We start from the raw sequence: 14869 nt of genomic DNA, 5'->3' as shown, positions 1-14869 counted from the left end.
CACGATGATAAATCGCAAACTTCAATATTCGAACAAATACAACAAGCGCCATCTATCGAGTTAAATAATGTTAACATGAATCAAAAATGCGGAATGTCATATCAGGAATACTCAAGATTTCTATATGTACTTGAAGCTATGACCCTTGGAATAATTATGCATCGAAGTTTCAACCGATACATTGAAGAGAGCCTTACCAATTGACGAAGTTTTGCAATGCAAACCTCCAAGTTCGCCTTGTTGTAAACAATGCATGTTGATCTTCTTTATCGACACTACTTCAAGAGGTCTGAGCCTGCTTATTTTACTTTATTCAGGCTTCAGGCCTTCAGGCTTTATTTTACTTTATTTAATCGTACCTGGTATTGCCGTATTGGCAATCGTAGAAAGTAATAGCTTCTATTGATCCGGTCTGATAATACAAAATTACTGTGCAGATGTGTCTTGGATGAAGTGTCATTGTGGCTGATAGACGTGTACACCTTGTTAATCCATACTTTACGAGCGTGCACACACATTTGATCAAACAGGGTGTGCGCTACACATCATGAAAAGCCTAGAAGGTCAATTGTGATTGGATTGGAAAAAATACCTTCATCATCTATTGGCACGCGAAAGGCTACAGGAATTGGGGAATTTTGATAAATTTTTGAGGCATGTGTTAACCTTGTGCAACGTTTCGTGTGTATCAGCCTTAACTATCGTAAACGAAACAGAACGAAGGCAGATGTTAAATATATTGGTATGTGTTTGGACAGTGTGAGGTTGCAGACTCGTGAACAAGCGTGTTTGAAGGATTTTTAAGTAGAAATTTGCGTTAGAAGTGCGTTTAATCTTCAAAACCAATGCGTATTTTGATATTTTAACCAGTACATACTGTTTGTAAAGACCAAGCGACGCGTACAAGTATTTGCCACTGATGAAATCGATTGTTCCGCTGCCTACTTGACATTTTGCGTTGGTGTATTGGTGCGCTTGTAGGCTGGTGTTTCCGGAGAAGACACGGAATGCGAAAGAAAATAACCGAAAGAAATGGTGGAACAATCATCAATGGTGTGTCCTATGTGTTACTTGTTCAAATTTCCCCGGAAATGCACTGGAACGAACGAATCTGCGAAGAATAAGGACGCCCTACGGCTTGTGTGCATGTGAAGTGGTATCGCGGTAAGCGATTTCGTAACAGTGATATTTGTTCGCCTGATTACAATATATGTGATGTGAAATGCTTAATAGGTAGTGTTGGCAGCATTATGTAAAATTGTGTTTAGTAATGATGAATAATCCTTCCTCTGGTATATATGATACAAAAGCTGGATAAAGCTGGTAGTGCCTTTACCAAGGTAATGTTCTGTGCGTAAAATTGATTAAATAATTGTGAGGTGAATTCGATTGATAACTAGGGATGAAAATATGATGTGGAAAATATCGTCTACAAATGTTGACTTTCGCTTTACTCATACTTTGTGCAAGTGTTGTTTATTTGATGTGAACTTTTCCGAAGTATCGTGGCGTGGCATTCGGTGGTTATACCTTAAATCATTGATTAGCAAATCTGTATATTTGGCTAAAGTGACCGATGGTTTTATGGTATTAATTTGGTTGTTTGGCTAACAATAAAATGGTTTCAAACTATCAATGTGGGTCGATTCCCATCCTGAATACAGGCAGTCCCCGAGATACGCTATTATAGCGGGCCCCAAAATTTCCAGAAACCGCGCATATCTGAATCCGCGTATAAAAGGAACCGGGTATCTCGGGGACTGCCTGTACTTCGAACGTTACCGATGATCTACAAGGAGCGATTTTTTGCGAATTTTGTTGCTCGCGCACTTATTTTGACAGATTGTAGCACAAGGGGAATGGATCATAATAATTAAAGGTCATAATTTATCTCGATATTAGTACAGTGGAACCTCACTAGTTAGGATATGAATATGTACCAACTAGTGAGATCGCGCTCGTTGATTGTTTGACATATGTCAAAATCGAGAAATTAACCGAGAAAACAGTCCCCCCCTTTCCTCCTCCTCCACCTCCTCCTATTACTCCTCCTCCCACTCCTCCTCATCCTCGTGCTAAGAGTCGTAAAAAAATAATGCACTTTTCAAATCAATTTACTATGTTTGCATTTTCATTGTTTTGAAATTCACAGAAATTTAAGAGCAACCTGTGGAAGAAACTGACAGACCAATTTTGTTTCACCGCTGGGTTAGCAACGATGCAAACTGACCCTCGAAAATAGTGTGAAAAAGAATATAAGTTCACAACCAGTAAAAATAGTGTTTGCTACAAACGTTACTATTCCTTCATGCTATGGTATGAAAATGAATGTGAAGCGAAACAAAATACTTCGTGACAGTTATTTCATGTGTGAGATTTTTAAGTGTGTGGTACTTATCGGGTATTAAAACTTAAACGAAACAAGTAAACGAATACTAATCACAAATGGAGATTTCATATGCGATGGATAACATGAACAGACTATCTGGAGCATCGACATGGAAAACTGTCAATGGTAATGTGAAATCCATTAAATGTTATTCAACTGTTGCAAATACTAAAGAAAGTGAAATAAACAGTCGAATTATGACGAACCAGATAGATAGAGTCTCAACAAACGTGACCTACTCTAAGGCACATCTACTCGAATTCTACAAGTTCCTGACAAGAAATTCTGGTGAGTAATGCAACATTATCAAGTGAACTAGTGTTTATTTTGCCAACGATTAGAAATTTATCATGTTATTGTTTACACAATTATTATTGGAATTAGCATAACTACAAGGTTTTTAGATGATAGCACAAAGCAATCGCCTATGACGGGGGTCTCCAAACTACTTCCCGCGAGCCTCGAGCCTCGAGAGTTTCCAATTGGCGCCCGCAAAACTTTTGCTAATGTTTGCTAATGATCTTACGAGATTGTCTTATTTAATAAAGTTATAATATTACCATTAATTATACCATTAATATTACCATTAAAATATTATTCACTGAAAATTGCGGTAAAAATCAACTTGAGCGAAATATCTTTGCAAATGACTCGCAAATTATTGTGTAAGCGGCCTCCACGTTACGGTAGTTTGAACCAATGCGGCCCGCGTTCTGAAAATTTTGGAGACCCCTGGCCTATGGCAACAAACTAAGCACATGGCGTTTACGATGTGTTATTATCTTTAAAAAACTGTAAACGTCAAACTTGTTAATTAATACATCAATGTACATCATTAATACATAATTAAAATAAAAAAAAAACGAATAGTTTCGTAATTCAAAATATTTTTAATAATTTTTAATTATGTAGTTTTTAGTTTTTTCAAGTTTTTTAGTAAGGAAATTCATCTCTTGTGCTTATAAATGACAACGAAATCGTTAAAACTTATAGAATCTTATCTTAAGTTCTTATACTAAGTTTAGCGAACATGTGAAAAATAATTAATTATGAAGCTGAGACCCTTTCAAGTGTATTTTAATCATTTTTTCGTTGATTTTAACGAACATAACATAACATAACGATAACATGACAAACCAAACATGTGAACGGGCTAAGTTTAGATTGAACGATTGAAATGATCAGACATTTATTTTTTCATTAAATCCACTGTGGTTAAATCAATGGTGAATATTGTTGTTTTTCTAGAGAGCAACGTATTTTTAATTTTATATATTTTAAAATATTGAAATTGAAATTAGATATACGGCCTGGCCGCTCTAACGATAATAATAATAAAAAAAGAAATATTGAAATATATTCTTTCAAAACATTTCCAACATAGTTAAAATTATTTGCATGCTGACTGAGAGCACCACTGTTCGTACACTTCATTCTTCATTCTTTTTAAAAAAAGAATCCATCAAAACGCATTTTATTAAATTTTTCGCAATTTGCGAGCAATTTAGTTTAACAAATAGAATTATAGAAGTGGGAGGATAGAATTAGGAGGAGTGTATTGGTGGCGTATTTGGCAGGGGCACAGGGTCCCATACGATAAGAACGAGACAAAATGCCATCCAGAAAATTCACTCGTAGACTATCAGGCTAAGTGGTAAATAAAGTCGGTACGGCTTGATCATTTTAATGAAAAAAAGAATTACAAAAGGAATATATTTCAGCAGGAAATACGCTGGAATATAATAGGGTAATTTATGGGCTTAAGTGCAAGGTGGTCTCCAAGGTGCGCATTGATAACAAACTAATGATTAAAGAGTTGTCAGTCATTTTCTTATCTCACTTTAGCAATGCTTCTTTTTCTGAAAGTGCTGAACGATAAGCGAACGGCATTCCAATATACCATACGTAATTGGTCGATTTTTTACTCTGCTTGTTAGTTAATGTGGATAATAGATTTGTCACACCTCAGCAATAATATGTTCAATGCTATAATCAACTATTGATGCGGTTCTCGTTTTGTAATTGTGGCAGCCTTTTTAAGGGTCTTATTATTCTAGATCTTGCTGTAAGTAAATCTTTTTCAACTATCATTTTCATCTGTAATAAATCAGGTTTGGTTTTTAGTACTAAGTTTTTTTTTATATTTTTAAAGTTATTAAAGGACACTTCTTAGTGTTTACTCAAGTTTGAAAAGTTACATGTTTTTCGCACAAACATTTGTTTGGACTTGGTCATACATATTTAGTCGGTCTCGAAATGTATATCGTTTTCGATTATAAGCTTCCATCATGGTGCTAGCACTAAAAGTAGTAGTAGTGGAATAAAATATCTTCCTTACGACGAACTAAGCGCAATAAAGATATTTCCACTAATATGAAATATTCTCTGGCCTTTAAAGAATAATTTAAAACTAATTCGGACTTATAATGGCTTAAATATAAACTTTTTCAAACAGACTGCAACGTGCAGAATTTCTTAAGATTTCATAAGGAAAGGTTTTTTCTTTAAGCTATGAATAGTTTAAATTTCTTGAATGTCGACTTATTGCATCACTATGACTACATTTACTCTACACGAAATACATTTCGAGACTGACTAAATATGTTGTGCCCGTCGCAAATTGACCTGTTTGATCCAGTTGGGATTATGATTAGATTGCGGGTGAAAACGAGCGAATGAGGGTAAATTGCTGAAAACCATGAATTACTTAATAAATAGTAAAATTGTGTAGCTTTCGATGAGGTTTAAATGTGTTGCACAATACAAGGTTAACCAGGCCACCAACAAACAAGGTTATAAATATTTTTAAAATGGCAAAAATGGAGTGCCCACCTAATATTACTTAAAAGTTCCTTTATTTTTGTAGTTAACTTTGAAGTGAACAAGGTTTGTTGTTATATTTTGTCATTTTTAAGTTCTATAACATAAAGGCTGATATCTAAATCAGTGATCATAACAAATAAAATCAATTTCTAAAAGTAAAATAAAAAAGGTACACATATTTTCCGAAAATGTCTGTTTACAACCAACAATTAGTGGCTCGGATAAATGATGAAGATTACGGCCAAAGTGCAATGCAAAATTCTATGATTTTTGGCAACGATATCCAACACCCGGTTAACGGATTGCATTCAAACTTATGGTTGTCGTCTCATAAAAAAATAACTATTAGATTTCTTTGAAGAACGCCTAGGAAGAATTTGGTCCACAGTACTTGAGAACCTGATGGAGTGGAGAATACGCCTAATTGTTTGGAACGGGTTCTAATGCTAGGGGATAAAATAAACTATTAAAAATTTACTATTTATCTTCTTACTTCTTATTTGGGTCTGGATAAAAAAGTTGACTTAAGTTGACACTTTATTGTATCGTTGTATTTTTTGGATGGAAACTACCGGAATATTTTTTGTTTGCTTGGTTTTAAGCATTCTTATTATTGTAATGTTAAAAGAATAGGAGGAAAAAACAAATTTATAAAATATTCTCTCCTATTTCAATACGATCCACGAAACTAAGAGAGGTTTACGAAACAAAGATGAGTACTTTTTGTAGATCCACATCATACTCACCGTTTCTTGTACACGATGCACTTCAATCAAACATCTTTCACTTTCGATTGAGTAAACGACAGATTCACTGCATCGTTAACTTAATAAACAAATATTCCTTATTTTTGCCTTATTATTATTTTCTTAATTTAATCTAAAGGAATCGTTAAACATACTGCACACATTTGTTTGCATGACAAACGTATACCAACCAAACTACCGAATCAGATGGCTAAAATTTGGGAGTTGCGGAGCTGAACGAGTTAAGTGTACAACAGCAAAGGGACGGTCTGGATCATACTTTTCGTTAGTATTTTTGTATGTGTTTTGACGTATCTAGGTTTATCCGCCAGCTCCACATTCAAATGAGCAAACCAAGTTGACCTAGGAAAAGAGGAATGTTGTCCTAATAAAGCTTCGGTCAGCTGCTCGACAAATGTAAAACAAATTATTTTGTTAGCAGGTCCTGGATTTAATCTGATCCCAGGACCGTATAGAATTTTGATTCATCAATGCAGGAAAAAAACTAACTAACAATTGAATCTGTCAAAACAAGAAAGGATTATAGGTTTTGCTCCGTAGGGATATAATGGAACTTTTCAATCATACAGGAATAGATAGTGGAACATTGCATTTGCGCTGTGGAAGTTTGTAATCGAAAGTATTGAGATTCCAACTATCGAGAAACTCAATCAGTTAAGGATGACTGTATATATTTTGTATAATCAGTCATAGATAAAATATTTATCTTAAATTTACGTTCACAAGTGGCATGGCACCTATGCATCTAGTAGTTCTAGTAGTAGAAAAACAAATACAATACAATGCTTTTATATCACTAAATTTTTAATTTAAGCTTACGTTGATAGTTGAAGTTTGATTTGACTCAACATCACGATAGGTCCGGATTGGGCAGTAAATCAGATATGATATTCCCATATGTTGTTCCCAAACTGATTATTTAGTTATGTATTAATGTACGGTATAGATAGTTTCTGTCGTAAGATACTGATTTTTTAATTCTTGATCATGCGATGTATAGTCTTTAAAACGCATTTTTTGGTAGATTACAAAAATAAAAATAAGAATAACTTGAAAAACTTGAAGAAACTTGAATTAATAAACTGGCAACATTTTGATTGCAAAACTAAATTGTTGCGCTTTTATTAAGCTTTGTTATACAAACTAACTATCGTTGACTATTACTAGCACTTCTGTGTCACTTAATAATCACAAACGATGAAGTAAGAAAGGAAGAATGGTTTTGTTCATGTCACTGAGGAATTAACTTAACCCACATTTATTTGTTTTCATGTTCATATTCCCTTTAATATTCCCAATCATCGCACCACTTTAGGTCGCAGTTATACACTACGACGTGCGTGCTTTTAATTCATCGACCCAACAGTTCGATTTCCCTTTATCCTTCCGTTTTCGACTAAGTTCCCTGCAATAGTAACTTTTTTCTGTAATTTATCTTATTCTCATTTCTCCTTGCATGCTGTATACTAGTTTTTCCCCCATTTGATTTCCTTTGTTATGGTTAGGCTTTAGTTATATAAGTTAACTGTTTTAAGTTTACTGCCAAATCTCATACTGTTAGTGGGGCCAATACATCAGTGGCTCTCGGCTGCACAACATTTTCTTGAGCTGACACGAGACTATCAGGAGCAACCCTACTATTGCAACTGTTTTCAACACGGGTTTAAAGATATGGTCACTATGTTGTGTCGATGTGACGACCTTGGTATTAAATCCATCGCAGGATAAAGGATTGCATTTTAAATATTTTACGGACTGGGTCATCCGGTGTCATTCTCATTGGCCAACTCAAATACCATTCATTTTTTTTCTAAAGACGCTGTCGACTTTTAATGAGTCCTACGACGTGTTTGACTACAATATTCCTGAATCCGAATTCCGTCTGCTTCTTCCTTTTACCACCTTGATTCCTTTCAACCGGTTCCTCTGCCATCGTGTTTTAGGTTTTAAGTATTTTTATTGTTTAACCCTAGAGGCAGAGCATATTTTTGTGAAGTAAATAAATAAATAAATAAATAAATTCTAAAAAACTCACGTTCATTGCAATCGCTGCATTATACGATTTAATCTGAGTCTTTTATCTTTAATCTGTCGACCGTATCGACATACTTACTACATAACCGGATAGTTGCTACGGGGGAATGGTCTGTTGCGTGGGAATAGTGCTGTTACCTAATACATCACCTTGCCGCGCTAATGTTTTGTTTTATTTTCATCAAATTCATATTTTACACTAGGTTTGCTAGGCTTATCGAATTACGTTAAATGAGTCTGTACATGCAATTCGTATGTTCTTAAGTTGAATATATTTTAGATTTACATGTAAATTGTACAATGTCATACATATGTTTATGAACATCGCCCGGAACATTTTGTCAATGGAGGATCGGACTTCACTGATGCTATCGAATTGGTATAGTGGTAATGTCCGATTCAATTTTGTTATCATGTGCTTTCATTTAGTTATGTCTAATCCGATTGTCAGCATGTATAGTCGATTGCATCAGCAGTCGTATTCAATGGTTATATTTCTTTATTTTGTTAATTGTTGATATCTCTCAATAATCCCATTAGAGACTGTTGTAGTTATTTATCTTAAACATTCTATTTTAATTTATGAATTCTTTGTTGTTATATTCATTTGAAATGCATTAACTCCTTTACATTTTTTTTCAGGAAGGAGACGAATGCGAATACAATTTAAAAAACTATGCCAGGGATTTGCGTGTTGTGTTGTTGTTTTTTTAATTGTAAGCTCTATTTTTCCAATAACAGGTAAGTGGAAGTATTAAGTATGTTGTGAGTATTAAAATTATAAAATAAAATTGTATAAATACAAGGAATGGCAGGAAACAAAGAATGTCATTCAGGCACATAATAAACCTATTTGACATGAATACAGGGACCTCTAAAGGTCTTGTCATCAGTGTGAGATGTTTTGGGCGCTAGTGCATATATAGTATTTAAAATAAGGAAATGACTTATATCAGCAATTGCTTTGCCCGATTTTGACACGGCATTGAATGTGTTTATGTATACAAAACCAATGTTCCGTTTCTTTACATTTGCAATTTTTTGTTATGTTCGAACAAATGGGTTAGACAGGAATAACGTGTTAAATTTCACGATTTTTGCCCAACAGTTCCTGTGATAGGAACTACGTGATGTAGATCCTCCAAAATTATGCGTTTCATTCGGAATTGGTAACAATTGCCCTATTTTGGGGTCCATGTGCCACTAAAATGTAAATATTGCATTTCATTGCTGACCATTTATCGCAATGTTTAGATTTTTTAAATTGACTCAGTTTGCTTCACGCGTGGAATTTTTGAATAGATTTATGCAAAATATTTGAATTATGATATGTGGCGTTGAACAAATCTCGTAAAGGCTGTGATATTTCACTAATAGAAAGGTTTAGTACATCTCACCTGATTTTAGTTTAATTTTTCGCGTTTGCTGGAGGAAACATACCTTAGCCATAGCTCATTTCATGTCTTAAATGCCTTAAATGCAATTCGATGGAACGAAGTAGTAGAAATAGTACGATACTATTGATGTCGTTATCGGTTTGTTCGGACATTGGTAACTACAAACCTTGGATGGATGTGTTGATTTAGAATAGTTTGAACATTTTTCCGAGTGTTCCAGCCATGTTGCAATGTCAAACAGAAGAATGCTAAATCATGGAAAGAGCAACTAATTGTCTATGGTTCGTCGAAGATAAACGAAGATGATTGTAATATAATTTTGTCTATTTGTGCTTTTTTGTCAAATTGAGAAAACAATACAAAAAAGCAGCTTATGCATGGTGTTCATGAGCGCTTTACAGTCTACTCATATTACATATGCATTCATATTTTGTGAAATTGACTATGACCAGTTTTTGTTTACTCATTACAGTAATAGTTAATTGCTAGTACGTTGACACAGATTTAAATTTAAAATAATCGCATCTCTAACAATATTATTTGTGTGAAATCTGTTTTTTTTAAGTTTTGACACACAACACCGTAAGGACGATGGAACATCTGTCCCAACTGTGCATGAAATATTGTAAAGAGAAAATCGATTATTGCTTTCCTTTTGGACCTTTTCTTATTGAAGGACACAAAATAGAGAACACGCAGCAAAGAGAGTAAAACATATTTCAACATGAGCGGCGGCACCAGGCGGTTTGTTGGTGTGATGTTGCTGCTCTCGCGCCTTAACTTGCGTGTTACATTTACTTAAAAAAAGAAACGATGTGTGCCGTTCAAATCTTGTTCTTGCACCCGGCAGTGTTGAGCTGCAAACTGAGGGAGACCTAAGGAATGAATTAGAAAAGAACGAAATTCAAAACGAAAGGTGCACATAAATCCAGTGCGTTGATGCATCATACGAAAAAGCAAGAGACATGCTGGTTTTTGTTTCGTATTATTTCTGAACAGACAGATGACTGCCAGCAAACATATGTGCGTCTGTATTTTTATGGTTTCTTCGCTCTTTTTTCCGGAACGATCATAAAATGCACGATCTTGTTATTATTGTTATTGCCAACTGTTGATTTTTCGTGTCACCTGCTATGCCGCGTTTGCTAAACTAATAGCATGAGAAGCATACGAACTAGAATTGCATTTTTGTTGTTGTTTTAAGGACATCTTATTATTATTATACAAGGTATTGTTTTGTTCAAGGATTTTTACATCAAATCGCCACACTTGTTGCAAATTGAAAAGAATATCTTCTTTGGTGTGATTAAAAATGATTTTTTCACTTCGAGTTATTTTCATGATATTTACATGTGTTCTTGTGGGTTTTTAAATACTTAAAATCGAGCGCAATCGAGCAATAAACGAAAATTGGAAACGCTCAAACAGTTGATTTCGATTTTTTGATGAACAACACAATGGAATGTGTTAGTATAATGGATCGAGTCCATCTTAGAATCTAACCTCATTTATTCTCATTCTGAGAGATAAATGATATATAATTCTTAACTGCCCCCACACGCTTAAGAATTGCAGTTATGCATTACCAGTAGTTATGAGCTAACGCATAAATATTTTTAATTTTTTCTTCCTTACAGATGCGTGTTCGAGTCGAACAACACCAAAGCCTCGGCCACCCAGTCCGACACCTAGACCAAATATCACGTTCCATACATATAAATGTCCTCCAGCTTATGCGGCTTGGTATTGTCTCAACGAAGCCACCTGTTTTACCGTTAAGATTGGGGATTCGTTGCTGTATAATTGCGAGTAAGTTAAAATTGTGAGCATCGGTGCTATTGAATGAACGCGATTTACTATATAACATTATTGCAGATGTGCTGATGGATACATGGGTCCCCGATGCGAATACAAGGATTTAGATGGTTCATATTTGCGTGAGTATTATTTTGCGGTAATGAGTGAGTGATCACAGTGTAATTCTAATTTTATGTACGTTTCTTGTTAATATAGCTACTCGTCCACGAGTTATGCTGGAAACGGCAAGTATAGCAAGTGGGGCCATCGGATCTTTAGTTTTAATCATAATTGGATGGTGCTGTTGGTGTATTCGAAGACATCAGCAACGTAAATTGGACGGTAAAGAACATAACGTAGACACTGTTGATTCTCCAGGTATTGTACATGTTATCCACAGCGAAAGGTTGTTGCGTCCTTTTGGGACACACCATCTAAAAACAATTCCTATGAGTGATTCATTTAAGTGATATAACATTGTACAAGATTCAGTAACATCATAAAAATCAAATCAACGAGGCAAATCACAGTAGATTATCTACGATAAGGTTAATCGAATGAAGTAAATGTTAAATCATGACAGAACATTGTGCAAAATTTTTATGACCACATAATAATGATAAAGACATATAAAAATAGAATGTTTGCACTACAAAAGTATTTCCATGGGAGAGCAGTTTTATTAGCAGCATTTTTAATGTTTGGTATTTCAGCATTTAGACCTTTAGTCTATGTGTCTAAAGTAATATAAAAGCTATTTTGATTCAAGAGCAAAATACCAAATGTACCTAGTTTTCTAATCCATATGGAAGATTAATGTAATTTACCAGTTTTAATTGAAGGTACGATCGTATTTTGAGTTATGCTAATTCAATAATAGACACGAAATTCTATTTACTCTTTAGTCTTCATAGAGATAATCAATCATGTTCCAAATAACACAGAAGAATTTTGTTATATAATATCATAATAAATCACTATTATGATGTTTTTTCCGTACTTCTTATTTCAACATGGGGAATAAAATCCTTAGATTTTTCCTTTACGCACAAATTGCTTCTACGTGTTATTTGAAGACTAGTTAATAGTTTCACCAAATTGATACATAATACATTCTGAAAATAACATTCTTTGATCCGTTTATTTCGTTACATCTTTAACTATTGTAGTGCCTATTGGTTTACTTTCTTTGATAGTATCATATTTATTGAATATTTATTACGTAACAAGAATTAGAAGGGTAAAAATATTCAACTGAGTAACATTGTTGGAACAAGCGCCTTACAAGGTAAAATCAGATATGACTATGAATAATGAATTTTATTAGATTTATTTGTTTACGCCAGATGTTTAAGTTGCGCATCAAATCGGAAATAAAATGAAAATAATACATTGGACTGGATATTGAATACACTAGCATTCAACCGAAAACAATGGTAGAATTAAGATTTTCTTCTCAAATGTAGTCTCATCTTTCAATTTCCTAAAAAAGAGCATACTAAGTGAAATAATACGGACTAATTTTTGTTTTATAAACAAAAACATGTGCAAAACGGAGACTAAACATAAAATTAAATAATTTCATTTATTTTTCCCCGATATTCGTACTACAGAAATTTGAATACAGAAGATAGAGAAAACGAGTATAGATGTATCTACACTGTAAAGAATGCATCTCATTAATAGCAACTCACTTACACCATTGTTTAATGAGAATTGAAGTTGAATTCAAGAACAAAAAACATCAAAAACATGTTATACAACACATGAGATAACAAGTTATGGCAAACATTCAATAATAATCATAAAGTAGGTTTCAAACGAAACTTTTCTAGAATATGTTGAAGATATTCAAATACGGGCAGTTTCCGAGATACACGCTACCTCTAATAAGCGAATTTGGAGATACGCGGTTTTTGAAATTTGACAGCTGAGTTAGTTTATATTAAAAAAAAAGGCAAGCGGGTAAAAACATCATTTAAAATGCCTTCTATCTCAATGTGAATATTTGTTTTAAATTTTTGTTAATAGTTCTTTTCCGCAGAAGTCGCCGAAACTGCTGAAAAAATAAAGAGCAAAAATGAAAGTCGCATGATTCTGTAACATTGAAGTATAAACGATATTGCCTAGCGGATTATAGCTATTATAGTAGCTGGTCCGCTATAATAGTATATCTTGGAGACTGCCTGTACATACACGATGCACTTAACACTGCCAATCTTTAAAAATGAAAAGGATAAACGCGTAGTGTAGGTCGCCTTACGAAATGGAAATTTTTCTAAAATAAAAATATTAGTATGGTAAACATGCAGTAATGAAACACGATAGAAAAAAGCGTGTAAAGAACACGTTATTATACTGTATTGTATATAACATATTATATACTTATCTTACCATGAAAGTGTCTTAAAACGAACGCAATTGTACATATGCCTTTTAATTTATAGCTTTTATAATTATAATATAACCGTATTATTTAAAAGAGACAAAATAGATAAATACATCGAAGCCCTCTAAACAAACATATTGCAAAGGATTATATGAGTATGTTTATTGCTTTCGAAATTATTTTATATGCAATTCAAAATGATTATTAGTCGGTTAACAACTGCTTCGATAAGTACTGCTTAATTAAAACATTATTTTAATTATCTTATTTATAATCTTTTGTAATATGCTCCGAGCTTTAATAAAACAAAACGAATTGTTGCTACTAAAACTAATGCAACTTGAAATGAAATTGCATAAGAATAAAAGTACCTACAGTGAAACCTATATGGCGTATTTCTTTCGAATGTCCTTTATCCTTAAATTGAACTGTCTGTCTAGCATTAGAACTATAAAGCATTTTAAGCGTTTTTCATTGATGATCACATTACAAACAACTTCGAAGATCTGGATTACGTTTTAATATGTTTTTGAGTTCATACTGTAGTACTGAAAAGATATGCGAAAGTCATGCTTCAACTACAGTGCGATGCATTCGTCCAGCCGCACCCTCATTTTGATATATGAAGTGAAGTGAAATGAAGTCCGATTCAACTTTAGCTTTTCCATAAAATATAACAACAATAGTTTCCCTCTAACAAGTTTTAATCACAAAAACCTTAAAAAGTGTGTTGCATTCGTTTATACGCACTGCCACAAAAGTTGAAAAATGATTCTATGATTCGGTCTGGAAATACACTGGAATGACAATAACACCCTGCCACCATACAAATCACGTTGTTTACTGCTAGGCCTCGAAACATTAGAACACCGCAGAAAAAATTGCAGAATTTTTTTTGTTGCAGGAATTTTAAAAGGAAATATTACCTTTCCTAATATATTAGCCTAGCTATCAATATGTATACACAGATTTGCTTCCAGCACACGACCATAAAGATAGGAAAAACACGCGATACGGTGCACATAACCTTTTGACTTTAACGAACCAAGCTCGTCCTTCATTAAGCAATTACATAATCGTTTTTTAGGTCCAATGTGATGTTAATTCAAAAGCACACTTTACTTGTTAAGCCAATGTATGGTTGGCAAATTTCATCATGAAATAAATAAAACATCTTCAAAGGAAAGGTGTGCGTCATACGCGAGTTCACGAATAGATACAGGAGTTCAAATCTGGCTTTACCCACACGGTATACCAACAATACGCAGAAAAA

General features: G+C 33.8%; 1 protein-coding gene across 5 annotated transcripts; it reads left to right on the top strand.

The window, feature by feature from the left end:
• Positions 1-745: 745 nt before the first annotated feature.
• LOC128309708 (uncharacterized) lies at positions 746-13901 on the top strand. 5 transcript variants are annotated; one of them, XM_053046163.1, is made up of 6 exons: positions 746-823; positions 2153-2677; positions 8656-8754; positions 11048-11219; positions 11286-11347; positions 11424-13901. In XM_053046163.1, the coding sequence occupies exons 2-6, from the start codon at positions 2446-2448 to the stop codon at positions 11675-11677; spliced, it is 819 nt and encodes a 272-aa protein (XP_052902123.1). In that variant the 5' UTR covers positions 746-823; positions 2153-2445; the 3' UTR covers positions 11678-13901. The 5 variants fall into 5 exon arrangements, with proteins under 5 accessions (XP_052902123.1, XP_052902122.1, XP_052902121.1 ...); XM_053046162.1 differs by having other exon boundaries at positions 763-1233; XM_053046161.1 differs by having other exon boundaries at positions 763-1340.
• The last annotated feature ends 968 nt before the right edge of the window (positions 13902-14869 follow it).

Source organism: Anopheles moucheti, chromosome 2 (genome assembly GCF_943734755.1).
Source record: "Anopheles moucheti chromosome 2, idAnoMoucSN_F20_07, whole genome shotgun sequence".
NCBI lineage: Eukaryota > Metazoa > Arthropoda > Insecta > Diptera > Culicidae > Anopheles > Anopheles moucheti.
The sequence above is the reverse complement of the archived record's forward strand: the minus strand, read 5'-3'. Positions and strand labels throughout refer to the sequence as shown.

Excerpts from the sequence above, each read along its gene's own strand:
- LOC128309708 (XM_053046163.1), top strand. The coding sequence starts at position 2,446 with ATGGAGATTTCATATGCGATGGATAACATGAACAGACTATCTGGAGCA. Across the intron at positions 2,678-8,655 it reads GTTCCTGACAAGAAATTCTG|GAAGGAGACGAATGCGAATA; the intron begins GTGAGTAATGCA and ends ATTTTTTTTCAG. Across the intron at positions 11,348-11,423 it reads TTTAGATGGTTCATATTTGC|CTACTCGTCCACGAGTTATG; the intron begins GTGAGTATTATT and ends TTGTTAATATAG.